The 18,489-nt window shown below is 41.6% G+C and overlaps 1 protein-coding gene across 1 annotated transcript in view; it reads left to right on the top strand.

Annotated features, from left to right (window-relative positions):
- INSRR (insulin receptor related receptor) overlaps positions 1-18,489 on the top strand; it is a 137,031-nt gene that overhangs the window by 105,018 nt on the left and 13,524 nt on the right. Inside the window, exons 10-18 of the mRNA XM_073609797.1 lie at positions 459-636; positions 1,454-1,495; positions 3,480-3,754; positions 5,045-5,181; positions 5,792-5,960; positions 8,109-8,217; positions 14,379-14,449; positions 16,282-16,511; positions 17,120-17,230. Of these exons, the coding sequence (XP_073465898.1) occupies positions 459-636; positions 1,454-1,495; positions 3,480-3,754; positions 5,045-5,181; positions 5,792-5,960; positions 8,109-8,217; positions 14,379-14,449; positions 16,282-16,511; positions 17,120-17,230 (1,322 nt within the window). The remainder of the gene's footprint in view (positions 1-458; positions 637-1,453; positions 1,496-3,479; positions 3,755-5,044; positions 5,182-5,791; positions 5,961-8,108; positions 8,218-14,378; positions 14,450-16,281; positions 16,512-17,119; positions 17,231-18,489) is intronic.

Raw genomic sequence — 18,489 nt, 5'->3', positions numbered from 1 at the left:
TGCAACAATAAAAATGAAAAATTCCTTTAAAAATCGCGCCTGGGGGGGTCCCCTTAATGTGCCTGTAAAGTGGCACATCTGTCGCATGCATAGAACATGAAAATGACAGTTCTAAAGAGGAAAAAAAAAAAGTCTCATCCCATTAAAATGACTCGCGGTTACAATTGCCGGCACCCGTCTATTAAAAAAATTAACGGCGTGGGGTCCCTCCCCCAAAAGTCTACCAGACCCTATTTTATTATTTTTTTCATTAAAGGATTTGTCAAAACCTTGTCTCTTGTTTTTATTACTTTTGTACACGTTTTTGGGGTGAATGGGTTAAAGGGGCCCTCCCAGATTCCGATAAGCCCCCCCCACCTTTCCTGACCTGCCGGGCTGCATGCCCGGATAAGGGTCTGGTATGGATTTAAAACACCTTTTTAATGTTTTACTAAGATTTTCCCATCCTCTCTACACAGGTCTGAAGCTTCCAACTAGCAGTGCCGATACCAGGTTTGACAGTGATGATAATGACATTGATTCAGAGGATAAGTGCTGCCCGTGTCAAAAAAATGGCGGCCAGCTATTGGACCTGGATGAGGAATTCTTTCAGAAAAAGTTTGAGAACTTTTTAAGGAACACTATTTTCATTCCCAAGTAAGCATTCCATCAATCCACTTTCCATTCAAACCAAATTAGGATTTCCTGAAGTATATTCAAACCCTAAACAAAAACATTTTGCCTAGTGTTTCATATTGTAAGAATAGTAAGCTGCTCCTTTTTTATACTTTTTTTTTTTTTTTTTATTCATTGAAATCTGAGCACTGGCTTTCTGCTGATGCACCAGTTCCATAACGTGCGGTTGTGTGTCCCCTAGTGATGAGTTTGAACAGTTCCTGATTAGGTTTAGTTTAATTAGCCTGTAGACTGAATTAGAGGATAAGCCCCCAAGGGTGATAATGCTTCCCATGCATTGATGCACAATGAATGAGTTTTTTTTTTTTGTCACCCTAGAGCAGAAAGTCTCAATTCGCCAGTGCCATAATATCTATGTAGAGCAAGGTAAAACAATCATGATGTTCCCCGGTTGTCCAGATGGGGAGCCACTGCCGATGAGGGACATCTTATAACCACTCTGTCAGCAAGGGACCAACAGTTTTACTCATTCAGACAGTGAGGGAGGCACCAGATGGGCATTTGCCCTCCATTAAGACCCTGTTGCTGGCGAATTGGCACCAGGGACAGGATTGCTGGTGTGGCATGGCCCTTACCTTCTCTGTCCCTTTGAACCTCCCTAGTATTCCTTTAATGTGATGAATAGCCAGCGTGGAGGCAGTAGGTGATGGGTCAAAGTTATACATGATTTGTTTTATTATATGTTTGGTAAAAATAACCCAAGTTTGTGATGTAATTGCATATAAATGTAATGTACAAAATGTATGCTAGTAATACTTGACTTTTTTTTTTTAAATAGGCCTCCTTGGAAGGTGACTTTAATCAATAAAAATAATCAAAGGTGAGCTAGGTCGCCTTTTATATAAATCAATGTTGACCACTTCAGTTGTGGAGGAGTCTGTGCAGGCTGAAGCAAAAGATCCACTTTCCTTAAATAAGGGAGCAGCCCATATAAATTGAATTCTTATTGTCTGTTTTAATTGTGTTGTGTGCACTTCCGCCTCTCCATCCTAGGATGACACTGAGCAGAGTAGAGAAGGCTCCTAGTACATCATGGTAGATGAGCCTTCCTTTCTGCAAGTTCAGGCTTCTGACCTGTGAAGGAATCGGCTTCCGTACACAAGTGAGCTGTTCTGAATCCGGTATCTACCTGGGTCAGAGGCCCCTCTCCTCCTCTCCACTGTAGAATGTGAATTGCTGACCACATGGGTAGAGAGAGAGGTGCAGGGCACTACAGAGCTGCTGATCGACCCTCGTCCACTGCATAGTGAAATGCTAGCCAGAGGTGCTGTGGGAGATGCTGAGAGCTTCGTGCCTATCCAGGCGAACTGTTAAAACCACTTTTCTGCGAGTATGACTTGAGGTTGCTGTACAGCTTGTCTGTAAGACCATGAAAGAATTAAAAGTCCAGAATTTGCTGCTCTCCTCAATATCTTTATTGTAATATCAAAATAACATCACATGCATAGCGGGAACAATAGATGGTAATGCGGTTCATGCTAAAAACAGTGCTTACGGTGGCGTAAACACCAGGGGCCAGTTGCACATGCAACCTTGGCGACCCTGGTAGCCCCCCCCCCCACTGCAGGACACTATAAAACATGGGTGTTCAACCCACAGCCTTTCAGCTGTTGCAAAACTGCAAGTGCCATGAGGTATTGCAAGGCTAACAGTTGCAAGCTTGACTCCCAAAGGCAGAGGCGTGATGGGACTTGTAGTTCCGCAACAGCTGGAAGGCCACACGTTGAGCACACATGCTATAAAAGAAGGCCTAACAGGAGCATATAAGCAGTATACAGAGGGAGTTGTTGCTGATATGCTTTTGAAAATCTTGGTTACCTGGCCTCATTCCCTTGAGTTAGAGGCCAAATAGTATGCAAGCCAGGAGTTCGGACTACACTGACTGCTTACTTGGCATTGCACATTTGGCATTGCACAAAGTATAGAAGGTTGTGATGGTGGTTGTTGATGGTATGCAGGCCAGAAGTTCAGACTACATTGGCTGCTTATTTGGCATTGCATCTGAAGAGTTTTTATTAAATTAAAACAAAAACCTAAAACCGCGCTATTGATTTAAATCTAACACCAAAAAAAAAAAAAAAAAAACAGCCGCAAACTCCACTGTGAGATATAGCACAGTCTCCAATAGCAAGTTCATAAACAAAGTTGTGCTAAAAGTATTGAATTGAACACCAGTGAAAAAATTACCAGTAATAAAAATATAGACAAATGTGGTAAATAAGTTCTGTGATCACATCCACACCATCTGCCACCATTAGTTGAATGATCCAGTGACAATCACCTCCACTATAGGCAAATTGGTCGCTTACCAGATAGCACGGACCTTCTGTCACATTGTGTGTGTGTGTGTGTGTGTGTGTATATATATATATATATATATATGTATGTGTGTGTATGTATGTGTGTATATATATATATATATATATATATATATATATATATATATATATATATATATATATTGTGTAATATATGTGTATATATATATATATATTTATTATAAAAATTTTAGGACTCTCCTCATTGCCAGGAATACCTAACTCTAACTTCACCCTGTGCATAATACTCTATAACAGGGATATGCAATTAGTGGACCTCGAGCTGTTGCAGAACTACAAGTCCCATAAGGCATAGCAAGACTCTGACAGCCGCAAGAATGACATGATGGGACTTGTAGTTTTGCAACAGCTGGAGGTCCGCTAATTGCATATCCCTGCTCTATAGTTTATTTGCTTCCAATGTAAAATATAAATATTAACCTGACATATTGAGCTCTACATGCAGAAATGTAAATGTCTTTGCAGGTCTCAAAAAAAGAAAAGAGATGTAGTAGGGTTGAGTGGAGATGGTCATGGAAACGCTTCATTCTCAGAAGGAACCGTCAGTCATACCATCAACAACACTGGCACAGATTTCAAGCCTTACACCTATAAGGATAAGATCTTCCGAGAAAGAATGGTCATACCTAACCTCAGACATTTCACAGAGTATCGGATTGACATCCACGCCTGCAACCACGCAGCAGACACGGTTGGGTGCAGCGCTGCAACTTTTGTATTTGCTAGAACAATGTCAGACCGTAAGTATTTATTTTTTTAAGCGCTCATTGTAAATGATTATACTGATAAAACATCTGATTCAAACTCCACTAACCACTATATTTGTCAGTTAAAAATATTAAGCAAAACCGCTTATGGCATCAATAATAATTTATTGCACATGTTAAAATATATACGTAAAACTTGGTCATGATATTTAAATAATAATGATTATTTACCATTTAAGTAGTGGGGCTACTCTACTCATTGCCTTAATTTTAGAAGGACCCTGAGGTTTGGTTTGGTAACAAATTCTTCATGGACCATTTCCAATGGATAATGTGCTCTGTGTTAAAGCAATATAAAATGAGGCCTCTGTAAGCTAGCTATAGGTATCGGAAGGCCCTCTAGAGTTTAAAAAAAAAAAAAAAAAAAGAAAATCCGTCCTGGCTAATTGAAACATTTAGGCTTGTCAGCTAGAAGTGAATGTGGAAGTCTGCTGGTCTTTTGTATGCTCATGGCTATAAGGATATTCACCCAATCTGGCCAGAATCAGACAGTTATCGAATACCTATAGGCATAGCTCCCAAATGTCCCTCATTTTGGAGGGACTGTTCTTCTGCTGAGACCAAATTCTTCTTTCCCTCATGTAGCCTCAGTTGTCCCTTCTTTTTGGTCTGATGTGTACATCTCTATTCCAAATATACTATTTTTACTTCCAAAAGTGTTATGTCGCACTAAACTTCTTATCCAACCTTTTATACAGTTATACTACATTTGATATTTTGAAAAAACAATATAAAGGAAAATGGAGATGATGTCCTTGTTGGGTTTAGCTGATCATTTTCCACATATTAGATCTTTATGGTCTATGTAAATGGGACCATGGCAGGGACGTGTTCTTTGCCTAAATTGTGTGTGCTAAAAGGTGTCCCTCTTTATCATTTAAGAAATTTGGAGGTATACTGTAGGTTTTGATTGTTTTGTAATAAAAAGCAATGCTGTAGGTCTGCTTGTCCCGCATTATAAATTACAATAAATCCATGTAAAAATCACGATCCATTTACAGGCCTGTTGATTGCACCCATGGCAGTACCACATCTTTTATACATGTAGACTGAAAAAACCTGGTGTATAAAATGTAGAGGGGGGGTAAAAAAAAACATTAATATTGCCTGGACCAATCAATCATAAATCAACTGTTGAGCTTAAAGTGCAAGTTTGAAAATGCTGAGATATCTAATGATCTATATGGCGCCTGCTTTGTGTACTGTTACTATCGCTAGACCGCTAACATAGTATCTTCTATATATAATTTTTTTCCTGTGCAGCTCATGCCGACAACATTGCTGGTAATATATCATGGCAGTCTGCTGGCCACAATACCATCTTTATGAAGTGGGAGGAGCCACCCAATCCAAATGCATTAATCCTGAAATATGAGATCAAGTACAAAAGGGAAAATGAAGTAAGACTCACTTGGATTTATTGATTTGAAGAAATTGATTCAGCTTAACAATTTTTTGTTTGTAAAATACAGGGTTTTTTTACATTCATGAACCTCGTCAGTCTTTAGACACACTTATTATGTTTTCCTAAATTCTTTTTGTGTATGCTTGCTTGTTTGTTTTTTTTTCTTTTTTTTTTTTTTCTTTATTCCTTTACAGACTGTGTATTTTTCATTGCACTAGCATATAACCCAGCTTCTCTGTTCTCTCTGGATAGAGTGAAATTCGTATTTTGTAAATTTTTATAATTTATTTCTGTTGCACATGTGTAGCTATTATTGGCTGATCAAAAATAATATTGAATAATTGGTATCTATAATAGATATTACACTTTCAAGTGTTTACAGTGATGCATTCTTTTTTCAAAGTATTATTGGAAGCAGCACTTAGTTGGGTGTTTGGATGTGTGGGCAATTGGATAAGTAGTTGGGTCTTTGTGTGGGTAGTTTACTAATGTTTTGCAATATAATTCTGAAATTTGCACATGTTGCAAACCTCCATTTCCACAAACATATTAAACATTGGATTATATGTTGCTGTGTTTTTTTTTTTTTGTTTTTTTTTTATTAGGAAGGTCCATCAACTGTCGTATGTGTTTCCCGCCAGAAGTTCAAAAAGCACAAGGGGGTGTACATCAACGTGGCACAACCTGGCAACTATTCTGCTATGATAAGAGTGACGTCTTTGGCAGGCAATGGGTCGTGGACAGAACCCATTGTGTTCTCTGTACGACTTCCAGGTGAGTCTGCTCTATTGGAAGGCATTATATAGGATTATAGCATACCACATCTTCTGGGAGCTTTGAAAATGTGATTGTTGGCTACTGCAAGAGGTTCTCTGTATTTTCCTATACAGGAAAAAAAATGAATGCATTTATCAAACCTTGTTTTACTTGGTTTTTCTGATTAAGAACATGTTTCATTTCCTTGTTGGAGCACATCCAACGTTATCTAGGACTGTCCTCCCCAGCCTGACTGTCTCTGGCCCAACTTTCATTTCTTGGATATCATTTCTGTGCATGATGTAGGCTCAGCATCACGTGTGGGTGTTACCACAGCCTTCTGTTTTCAGAAAGCTATGTGCAGCACCTCCCACCAGCCATATTGGTCTCTTCTTGCATAACTGCTTCTCCCTGCCTGTCTGCGTTTAACCACTTAAGCCCCGAACCATTTGGCTGGCCAAAGACCAGAGCACTTTTTGCGATTCGGCACTGCGTCCCTTTAACTGACAATTGCACGGTTGTGCGACATGACTCCCAAACAAAATTGACGTCCTTTTTTCCCCACAAATGGAGCTATCTTTTGGTCATATTTGATCACCCCTGTAGTTTTTAGTTTTTGTGCTATAAACAAAAAAGCAACTATTTTTTGAAAAAAAAACGCATTTTTACTTTTTGCTATAATATCCCCAAAAAATATATAAAAAAATGTTTTTCCCTCAGTTTAGGCTGATACGTATTCTTCTACATATTTCTGGTAAAAAAAATCGCAATAAGTCTTTGATTGGTTTGCGCAAAAGTTATAGCGTCTACAAAATAGTAGTTTTATGGCATTTTTGTTAATATATTTTATTTATTTATTTTTTTTACTAGTAATGATAGCGATCAGCGTATTTTTTTTTTTTTTCTCATGACTGCGACATTATGGCAGACACATCGGACACTTTTGGCATGATTTTGGGACCATTCACCTTTTATACAGCGATCAGTGCAATTAAAGATGCATTGATTACTGTGTAAATGTGACTAGCAGTGAGGGGGTTAACCACTAGGGGGCAGTGAAGGGGTTAAGTGTGTCGTAGGGAATGATTCCAACTGTGGGGGGGGTGGCTATATGTGACACGACACTGATCACCGCTCCGGATTACAGGGAGCTGTGATCAGTGTCCGGTCACTAGGCAGAACGGGGAAATGCTTGTTTACATTAGCATTTCCCCATTCTTCCTCTCCGTGAGATGATCGCGGGTATCCCCGCGGACATCAGGTCCGTGGGACCCACGATCACGCTCACGGAGGTCGCGGCGGAAACTGCAAACCACTTCTTAAAGGGCAATGTACAGGTACGTTAATCTGTCTGTACGTGTCCTTCTGCCGACGTATATCAGCGTGAGGCGGTCGGGCAATCGGTTAATGTGCACTAAGATATGCCTAGGCGGCTCAGTGTGTGTTTTACGGCACCCCTCTGAGCTGCGATAATGTGATACACTGGACATGTGCAGGAGTGACAGTATCGTGGCCTGGCCAAACAAGTGGCCGAAGAGTCTGAACCCAAAAAGGGGGACTGGCCAAAGATGGAAGTGCCCGTGACACTGCTTCGCTGGAAGGGATTGTTTGACCTGAAAATACATCACATTATTCTGTGCATACTAGTACATTATGGCATAAAGCTCCCGGGGGAATTTTTTTTTTTTTGCAATTGGTGGTTTAATGTCTCAATAAAGAGTTGTCACCAGATCAGGTGTAGTAGATTACCTCCTGTCCTGGTGACTGTAACATTTTTGGATTTACCATAATTTTCTGTCCCAGTGACAAAACCAGAGGAAATAAAGAGACTGAATCTTTCTGATGAGGGCACAGCTCTATCCATAGCTTGCATACAATTTATTACTAATACCCTATTAGTGTGTGCACACCTTTTTTCCAAAAAATCTATTTTGATTTTAATTACTTATAAATATTTGTTGATGTTCATTTTATATGTGAATTATTATTTTTGCGGAACGTACTGCGAAAAAAAGTATTTCTTGCTCCCATAAAATTTAGTTCTTGGATGGTGCATTCCATATTTTTGTAGCCTTAATTCCTCCCCAGACTATCAAGGTTTAATTATGTGCATTTGGTATTAGAATTTTTAAGGTAAACAAGATGCAGATGATTTTATTTCCACAGAAAAAGAGGCCTCGGAGACTTTATATATGCTGCTCAAAATCATGCCTATTATCCTCCTGCTGATTATAGCCTGCCTGGCTGCCATTATCTTCTTCTACAACAAGAAGGGGTGAGTCTATCTTCTCTCTGTGTTTTAATGTTTTTGGTTCTCTGACATAATGGTAATACCCAAGTGAAGGGATAGACAACAACCAGATTCCCAATGCCAGTTGTACAGCTTTTATAAGCTATAAGACAAAATCAAACATCCATGCAGGTGTTTTGGAACATATGAAAAGTGATCCGTTTAAAAGTAAAGTCTTGAAATTTGCAAATACAGTATCAAGCATCAAGTCCAGATAATGATGCCCCCACCAGCAGCACATACTCGTCTACCCTTTTGCTTCCCATGCTGATCTGTTTGGTGTGTTTGGGTGACAGCGCTGGACTGATGAAACCAAAGGTTGGTTTTGATAGATGTAATGTGGGGAGAGTAACCCTTTCGGGGGGGCTAAGGCCCTGTGAAGGGGCAATATAGGTGGACTCTGTCTTGGCCTGCTGGCTCTCTAATAACAGAAACGAGGCCGTTCAGCAGAGAAACACTTGGACGGGTATAGAGAACCTCCCGGTAAAAAAGGTCATCTCACTAGAGAGTATCTTTGAGAAGTTTTCAACGGAAACAGGTAACTGGTGTAGCACCCTCTAGCAGTGTGCTAGAGAGAGTAGGTAAATGTAGGCAGGTCTGGCTGGTTGCTAGTCCTGTTTTCATTCTGGGCTGGGAGTGGCTTAGTGTAGCAGCTGGTGACTCACAGGCAGCACCACCAAGACCTCCCTCTTTCCAAAAGATTCTGGAAAGAGAGGAGAAGCGGAGAGGTGGAACTGTCTGGGGTATACTGAGGAGCACTGACCAGTCCCTAACTTGGATTGGCAGGGGGCAGGCCTCCTTAAATACCCTGGTTCAGCCCAGCTGGGGAGGAGTTGTTGGGTGGAAGAGCTGGAGTGAGAGAGTGTGGAGGCTGTCAGTGCTCCCCTTGGGCCTTGGCTCGGTTGCAGCCAGGAGGAGAAGAGATCCTGGAGGAGAGACAGGAGAGAGCACTGCTAAGAGACTCCAGAGAGGACAACTGGTCGCAGCCAGGAGGGCTGGTGAGTAAAGCACTGTCAGGAGGACTGGAGAGGCACAACTGAGAGAACTGGGAGTTTGCAGTTTGAGATGGGTGCAGAAACCGAAGAGTGGACTGTGGTGAATGGGGGGCAGCGGAGAGAAGCCGATGCAGCCAGGAGGGCGGGCGGGGAATGAAGATGGGTTACTGGGCTCAGTAGCCGTGTGTAGGACAGCTAGCACGATACTTTCTATTTTGCTACACTATAGGGGCCCGCGATCCCTGCCTGCAAAGGGAAATTGCTACGGGCCTGGCTGAGCCAGTGTTAGGCCTAACCACTTTGTGCTAGCTGTGTCTGGAAATTAGAGAGGAAGAGATGTGCTGGAGAAGAAAGACCTGAAGATTAGAGAGGAAGTCATGTGCAGGAGAAGAAATGGAGAGTAAATACTGGACTGTATATAGTTGTCCCAAGCAAGTTCTACTGGGCATCCCATATTTCCTTTACCCCATCCAAGTTCAATCCCCTCAATAAAACAAAATAAACAAAGCCCGTGAACTGTTTTTATGTCTGAGTGTTTTGAGAAGTGAATGCTGGGCAGGGTGACAGACAATCCAACATTTCAGCAGCCCCTACGGGGGTACCACTACACTGGTAAAGCCAACGCGTGGGTCCATGCCAACACGCTGCATTAAGAGAAGTTCTGACAGCCTATTACATGCCTCATTACAAATCTCACCACTGTTACAAGTACATCTAGAATTTCAGTCCTGAGGAAGGGGAAGGCACTTCCCCCAAAATGTTGGCTTTACCGGTTACCTACTTTCTTGTAATGTATAGATTCTCATTTGACATTTATTATAGGCAGAAGTGGTTGCATTTTTTAAAATGTATATTATTGTTAATAAAAAAGTTTATTTTTTTTAATATATAAATATACACACCCACACACATTACTCGCCACCAGTTGCCCCAACCAACCCCTGCCCCTATTTCCACCCCTAAACATGTCCTCATAAATGATCTCATAAAATTTCACGTAAATGTTTTATGCAGAGTTAAGTTATAAAAATAAATACAACTTTATCAGTGCCTACCAGTGCAGCCTCAACTGTGTCCATCAATGCTGCCTGTGTCCATCAATGCTGCCTACCTGTGCAGGGGAAGAGAGGAGAGCAGGCGGCTGGATTATCGTAGAGCGGGACATCGCTGTAATAGCTTACTGTAACGAACCCCTGCTCGCTTGATTCCACTCTCCCGACACTCCTCTGTGGCTATTGAATCAGATTGCAGATCGCAATGTCTGGTTCGGTCATCCGATGCTCCGGGAATCGAACTACAGCTATGTGCCGTTCGAATCCAGTTGTGATGGCTCAGAACAAACACCAGGCAAGCTGTATGTAAGTTCAAACAGGAATCTCTTTTATTGATGCACACAACACACTTTTATACACAGCAGTTTGAACACCCTGCCCCCAACAACCACTTTCCTATTGGTCAATTGATCAATTGTAAAGTACGCTCTAGTCTTCACTCAGGTCCTCTTGTCCGTGCAAATGAGGACTTGAAACAGGGTCAGCAGAGAGTGGTCCGATAGCTTGAATAGGAGGACTGATATGTGTAATGACACAGAGAAGCCCCAGGGGGTAATTAAAGTACATAAACAAATGGTCAAACACAGAACAATGCCTTCCTTCCAGACCATGGAGCCTTCTGGAGGGGGTTAGCCTTTAAGACAAGGCAGAAGACCCCCCACTGTGTAATAGAATCAAAGGAGAAATACTTCATTATTCCAAGCTTCATGACAATCCAGTATTCCAAGGTTCATGACACTTACATTTCAATTGCCGTGTGTTCCCGCCACTCGCTTTCACATACAGCCCTGCCTCCTGGCCCGCAGACTTTGATATACGTCACACGTCCCGGGATATACGTCACACGTCCCCTTCATGATCACTGGGAGAATGGCTCCTATTGAACCATGATGCATGCCGACGGTGCTTTCCCCCCCCCCCCCCCCCCCCGCTCCCAGGCAGCCCCATGCTCGCCAGCCCTCATTTTCCGCTCGCAAAATGCAAGTAGGTGAGTGGAAAATTTGAGAGCTGCGTAGTGTTCAATATTGAGTTGGCCCACCCTTTGCAGCTATAACCACTTCAACTCTTCTGGGAAAAAATTCCTCCCAAAGGATCTCCATCAGGTTGAGGTCAGCACTCTGTGCAGGCCAGTCAAGTTCCTCTACCCCAAACTTGCGCATTTGTGAGGCAAAGTCCATAAAGACCTGGATGAGAAAGTTTGGGGTGGAGAAACTTGAGTCCTGACCTCAACCCAATAGAGCACCTTTGGGATGAATTGGAGCGGAGACTGTGAGCCAGGCCTTGTCCAAACATCAGTGCCTGACCTCACAAATACGCTTCTGGAAGAATGGTCAAACATTTCCATAGACGCACTCCTAAACCTTGTGGACAGCCTTTCCAGAAGAGTTGAAGCTGTTATAGCTGCAAAGGGTGGGCCAACTCAATGTTAAACATTTGAATATTGAATTCAATATTGAATATTTTTTTTCTTTTGTTTCTGCTATAAAATTTAGTAAATGAGTCATTTTTTTCTCCTTCACTGATGAGGCGGCACTAATGGGCGGCAGTGATGAGGCACTGACGGGCATCTCTGCTGGGCACTGTTTGGCATTTCTGGTGGCCACGGGTTGGCACTTGCGGGCATCCCTGAAAGGCCTATACCCCCCCCCCCCGGTCAGGAGAGCCGCTGATCGTCTCTCCTCTACTTGCACTGTCAGCGTGAATAGAGGAAAATCCGATAAATGGCACGTCCTGGTTACCATGTGATCAGCTGTGATTGGTAAAAAGCCTACGTCATAGGCACTTTAACATGTTATCAGAGATGTCTCTCGTGAGCGTGCGCGGCTTAGCCAGGATAACTGATCTCCACTGGGGCCATCATTTTGAATACGGTGGGCAGGAAGTGGTTAATTTGAGCTTGCTTGCACCCTTCTCACCTCGACCAGCCTTTACCGGCATCCAGTGACACATGTAGTTTGTTGGCGGTAACCATATTTATGTTCCTGGAAGAATGTTACAAAGTAAGTACGTGACTTTACAGTTTCTTGGCTTTTCTTTGAATCATTATTCATAAATGTTAAACAGAAGCTGTTTACCCTCTGGATTAGCTTCATTTTCAGAAAATATACGTGAGTAAGCTGCCAGATGGTGATGAAGTTAAAAAAATGTTTTTTTTTTGTTTCTTTTTTTATTTTTATTTATTTTTTTTTTGCGTACCATACCAGAGTTAGCTGGAACTGGCTTTCCCTAAATGGTGACTGAACGTTATATAGCTCTACAAAAACAAGCCAACCAATAACAGAGGGTTACATTTCTTTGCCTTCTATATTTCTAAATGCAATTACAACAATTATAACTTTTTTTTTTTTTAAGTAAATCTTAACTCTGCCACTAAAATTTTATATGTACAGTAGACTATATACAAGGAATGCAAATACAGTTAAATTATACACTGTTACAAAAAGTATTGGGACGCCTACCTTTACACGCACATGAACTTTAACGGCGTCTTAGTCCGTAGGGTTCAATATTGAGTTGGCCCACCCTTTGCATCTATAACCCCTTCAACTCTTCTGGGAAGGCTGTTCACAAGGTTTAGGAGTGTGTCTATGGGAATGTTTGACCATTCTTTCAGAAGAGCATTTGTGAGGTCAGGCACTGATGTTGGTCGAGAAGGCCCGTCTCGCAGTCTCTGCTCTAATTCATACCAAATGTGTTCTATTGGGTTGAGGTCAGGACTCTCTGCAGGCCAGGCAAGTTCCTCCACCCCATACTTGCTCATCTATGTCATTATGGACCTTGCTTTGTGCGCTGCTGCACAGTCATATTGGAACAGGAAGGGGCCATCCCCAAACTGTTCCTACAAAGTTGGTAGCATGAAATTGTCCAAAATGTCTTGGTATGCTAATGCCTTAAGAGTTTCCTTCACTGAAACTAAGGGGCCAGGCCCAACCCCTGAAAAACAACCCCACACCATAATTCCCCCTCCACCTAATGATTTGGACCAGTGCACAAAGCAAGGTCCATAAAAGACATGGATAAGCACGTTTGGGGTGGAGGAACTTGACTGACCTGCACAGAGTCCTGACCTCGACCCCATTATAACACCTTTGGGATGAATTAGATGGGAGACTGTGAGCAAGGCCTTCTCCTCCATATCAGTGCCTGACCTCACAAATGCACTTCTGGAAGAATGGCCAATGCTTTATTGGGTGATAATGCTCAGTCTCACATTTGTGCTTCTGATGGAGACTACCAGTGACAGTTAAAGCACATGGGTTTATTTCACTGATGTCGCCATTGGTTAACCTACCTTGGGAAATACTGTGCAGTCACCACTAAAGTAAGTGTAGACCAGAAATGACAGCACTTGGATGTAACATAGGATGAAAATGAAACCATGATATGTCACTAAAAAAGTGGTAGGGAGGTATTGGAGCGAAGAGTAATGTCAAGGCAGGGTCATTATCTGGTTCTTGACCTTAACAAACATGCCTCAACAAAAACGCTTTCTTCAAACCGGGGAATCCAACTGACAAATGGCAAAAGGAAAAACAAGAGGGCACAAATGCTTAGTGCATTACCTGATAAAAATGTTCTTCGAAACAAAAAAGTGCCAAATAAATATTCAGGAGGAGCCAAAGGCTAATAAAGTGTAGAAACCATGGAACCCGAATTACAGGGAGGTCTTGATGTTAATGCTTGTCAATACCTGGGAATCACTTAGACGTACGCGCTAACGTGTTTCGAGGGATGTAACCCCTTCTTCAGAGCATCTAAAGGAGCTATGTCCCTTGAAACACATCAGCATGTGATTCCAAGGTCTTGACACTCATTGACATCTAGACCTGCCTGTCATTTGTGTTCCACTGTTTCAATGCATTATTAGTCTAGGCTCCTTGCGAGTATCCATTTGGCACTTTCTTTGTTTCTAATCAAATTTTAATGGGTAATGCACTGATTCAGATTCGCAAGAAAAAGATTTAGGTATGTTACCACCACATGTTTCCATTGTAGGGCTGGTTTTCTAATATTAAAGGTATGCTAAATGGTGAATTTTTACTTTTTTTTTCTTTTAAAGGGACTATTTTGATTAAGGGTTGTTTGCCTTTGCTTACAGAAAGAATGACGGCTTCCCAAATGGAACCTTGTATGCATCCGTCAATCCAGAGTATTTTAGTGCATCAGAAGGTAAGTCTGAGAATATTGCAGCACAGTAAAAAATACTTTCTATGTTTGAAGCTGCAGATCTGTCCTGCTTCCAATCAATGAGCCTCTTAAACCGGTGCCAGTAGACCACTCATAATCTACATTACTGGAAGGCCAAGTAAAAGCAGGAACTGGGAGACTAGTCAGGATCAAGGGGAAGATGAATGCAGCAATGTACAGAGACATACTTTATGAAAACCTGCTCCAGAGTGCTCTGGACCTCAGACTGGGGAGAAGGTTTATCTTCCAACAGTGCAACGACACTAAGCACACAGCCATGATAACAAAGGAGTGGCTATGGGACAACTTTGTGAATGTCCTTAAGTGGCCCAGCCAGAGCCCAGACTTGAACCCGATTAAACATCTCCAGAGATCTGAAAATGGCTGTGCCTCAATGCTCCCCATCCAACCTGATGGCACTTGAGAGGTCCTGCAACGAAGAATGGCAGAAACTGCCCAAAAAATAGGTGTGCCAAGCTTGTAGCATCATACTCAAAAAGACTTGAGGCTGTAATTGGTGCCAAAGGTGCTTCAGCAAAGGCTGTGAATACTTATGTGCATGGGATTTCTTTCTTTCTTTTTTTTTTTTTTTTTATTTTAAATAAATTTGCAAAGATTTCAAACAAGCTCCTTTCATGTTGTCATTATGGGGTATTGTTTGTAGAATTTTGAGGAAAATAACTAATTCAATCAATTTTGGAATAAGGCTGTAACATAACAAAATTTGGAAAAAGTGAAGCACTGAAAATACTTTCCAGATGCCCTGTAATTTTAGTAAAGACAAAAACCCAGCAAAAATGACCACAAAATAAAACTCATAAGATTAGAATACAAAATCGATCTATACCAGATATTGACATTAAACATTTTTTGGACAAAAGGAAAAGACGACAATCAAGTCTATTATAGTATTCATAATGGAGAACCAGATATCCCATTTTGCATAGAATCAAAAATCGTATTTTTTTTTTTTTCTGTAAGCATAATGCCATCAATTCTGTCTTTAACCACTTGCCGACCAGCCGCCGTCTTTGTACGTTGGCTGGTCGGCTCATTCCCGCAAATCGCCTTCATTATAGGTCAGCTTGGGAACTCTAGTTTGTGGGCGTGCCAATCAGCGGGTGGGGTGGACTCGATTTCCATCGGCCACTTGCGATCATTTCCCACAGTAACAGAACTGGGATCTGTCTGTGTAAACAAGGTAAATCGCCATTCTAACAGGGGCGATCTCACAGATCTTGTCTTTCTGCTATGCAGGAAGACCAAAGCAGGCCCGGTAAATAATATGAATATATTGAACCCATTTCAAACTTAATCCAGGACTTCAAATACATTTGTATTGACTGTTTGTTTTATTCCAAAATGAAGTTCTGCATATCACTATTGAGATATTGGTGCCATAAGATCTGAGAGCAGGACACGGTCAGAACCCATTGAGCAAGTATCCAATATTGGGGTGTCTTGAGGTCAAGCCTGGACTCGGGCTTTAATTAGACATTAGTGTTTTCTGCAATAATTTCAGTTACATTGTACTTACTAGTACATACTTATTGTATGCTTTTAATGAAGGCATGACTTTGGTGATAACTCTGACAGTTGCCAGTGTACTTCTGTTGGCTGTCAACTAATTTTGCAAGCCCTCAAATGGTTGGTGTCATAGCTGGCAACTTGTCTAAGATGGTACTGTCCTTAAGAGGGTGCTGTCCTTAGCAGGTAGAGGAATAAACCTTATAGTGGAAAAAAAAAAAAAAACCCTCCTAACGTTAGCCAACCTGTAGTAGAAGACCATGGTCATGTTGTTTTCTATGTTCTAGTGTACATTCCGGATGAGTGGGAATTCCCAAGAGAGAAAATCAGCATCATCAAAGAGCTTGGACAAGGTTCTTTTGGCATGGTATATGAGGCTGTTGCCAAGGATATTGTAAAGGGCGAGCCCATGACCAGGGTTGCCCTGAAGACCATCAATGAGCTGGCCAGCGTAAGGGAGAAGATAGAGTTTTTGAATGAAGCCTCTGTTATGAAAGCCTTTCTTTGTCACCATGTGGTAAGAATAAAATGAACTTCTCCTCCTGTCTTATCTTTTCTGTCTTATCTGCAGGAACATGAAAACATTTTTATTTTTCTTGAAAAATACAAAACCTTTTCCCGCAGCTGAATTTGATATAGTCTCATTCCTTACAGAATCTTTATTTTTGAATAGTCTAGTCTAGGAAATAAGTGTTTATGGGTCTTTGGGGATATGTTGTCTAACCCTCAGTCTTGGTGTTTCACTAGGTAAAGAAGTAAAGGGAAATTTTCCCATGGAGACAGACAGCCATAGGAAGTTGACAGAGGAGCTAACCTTTTTTTCACAACCTAAAAAGGCAAAGGTGGTGTTTGGGTCGGAAATTCATGCTAAAGCAAGCTTTTCCTTGCCAAAGTTAAGAGAACAACCATCAAATACAAACTATTCATTCTATAAACCTCTTACAATGTATAGTCTGTGAACAAACTCTTCTTTGGTCTATCCACAGAGACAGTTAATCTCCCACCATCTTGATTTTTGCCTATTGTTAAAAATAAGAATCCAGGCTGTCAGTTACAGCTCATGGCAGGCATACTTCTGTCTACTGAAGGACTACAAAATGTCTTATTGTTCCTTTTCCTTGGTAGGTCCGTCTTCTTGGAGTTGTGTCTCAAGGGCGACCAGCTCTAGTCATTATGGAGTTGATGACCAGAGGGGATCTGAAGAGCTACCTGCGTTCTTTGAGGCCAGAGGAGGAGGTATGGTTCAGCCTTTACTGTGGTTTAAGGGGAAGTAAAAAACTTCATATTTACAAAGCGTGCTATTGACCACCTCATATTTGCATGTTAATAAGAATCTTTATATGGACAAATATTAATCTTGTACCGTGTATATATAAATTAGACTGCCAATTTAAACAGAAAAGGCCACAGCTAATAGCAAGTTGAAGTAAAAGCTCAGACATGATTTCTCAAAGGCCTGATGATCTCTTCTGAGTGATTGACTGCGAGAACCCAAGCCAGGCTTTTACTGTAGCTCTATTGTAAGGGCCTCCAAACAAAGGCTCGGCCACATCCAGCCTGATATGAGATTTTATCTGGCCCACAACTAGGGTTAGTGCAGAATCCTCAGAGCACAGACTGAGGATTCAGATCAATTGGTCCCCACTTTTGATGGAGACCCTGATCTATGGGGGAACTCTTATAGGGACCCTGATGTAAGGGGGGGGAGGGGTTCTGATGTGAATGGAAGGCTTCTGATGTGAAGGGAGACTCCCAATATTAATTTATTCATTTATTTATAAAACTGTCTTTTTGGCCTGTGAATATCTGTAAAATATATGATGTGGCCCTTGTATTGAAAAGTTTGGAGACCCCTGCTTTATAGCATCAGACCCTAATGTTTAAAGTAATGGCAGGGCAAAATTCTGCGATACATGCACATTTCCCCATGTTTTATTCCTTTAAAGGCCCTGCAAGTATAGAAAAAAATCTGTTGAGCTGCCAAAAAGGCACTCGCTTTCTAATTTCCATTTGTGGATGAACACACAGGTTTTGTTAAGTGAAATAACAAGACTCATTTTGTCCCTGCCTAGCTGTCTTTTGCGAAACTACCGAAACCCTCCTCTTCGCTTTTCCAGTGAGTGTTAATTGTTCTGTAGCCCAAGATTGCTGATTAGGCTGCTTGAGATGGCACTGGAAGCATCTCAAAACTCCTTCAATGGTAAATTTAACAGGACAAAAAGGAGCAAATGAGAGAAGTTCCTTGTTAGGGTTGACATGATTTACAATGTGCAGGCCAGGAACCTAAAATGTGCCCCTTGATACATTTTTTAGTTTACCAGTTAGTGTCACGCCTATCCCTAACATCAGGCACCATAGCTGGCTTTGTGTTCTTCTCCTATAGCAGCCTTTTTTTTTCCCATAAAGCAAGCTGGCCTACCAGTATTTGGTTGCCCCCAGGTCTTATACACAATGCTGTAGTGCCTGGCCACCACACCGGGGCAGGCATGTGCTGA

The sequence above is a fragment of the Aquarana catesbeiana genome, linkage group LG13 (genome assembly GCF_042186555.1).
Source record: "Aquarana catesbeiana isolate 2022-GZ linkage group LG13, ASM4218655v1, whole genome shotgun sequence".
Lineage (NCBI taxonomy): Eukaryota > Metazoa > Chordata > Amphibia > Anura > Ranidae > Aquarana > Aquarana catesbeiana.
Note: the sequence above shows the minus strand (reverse complement) of the source record. Positions and strands in the feature narration are given on the sequence as shown.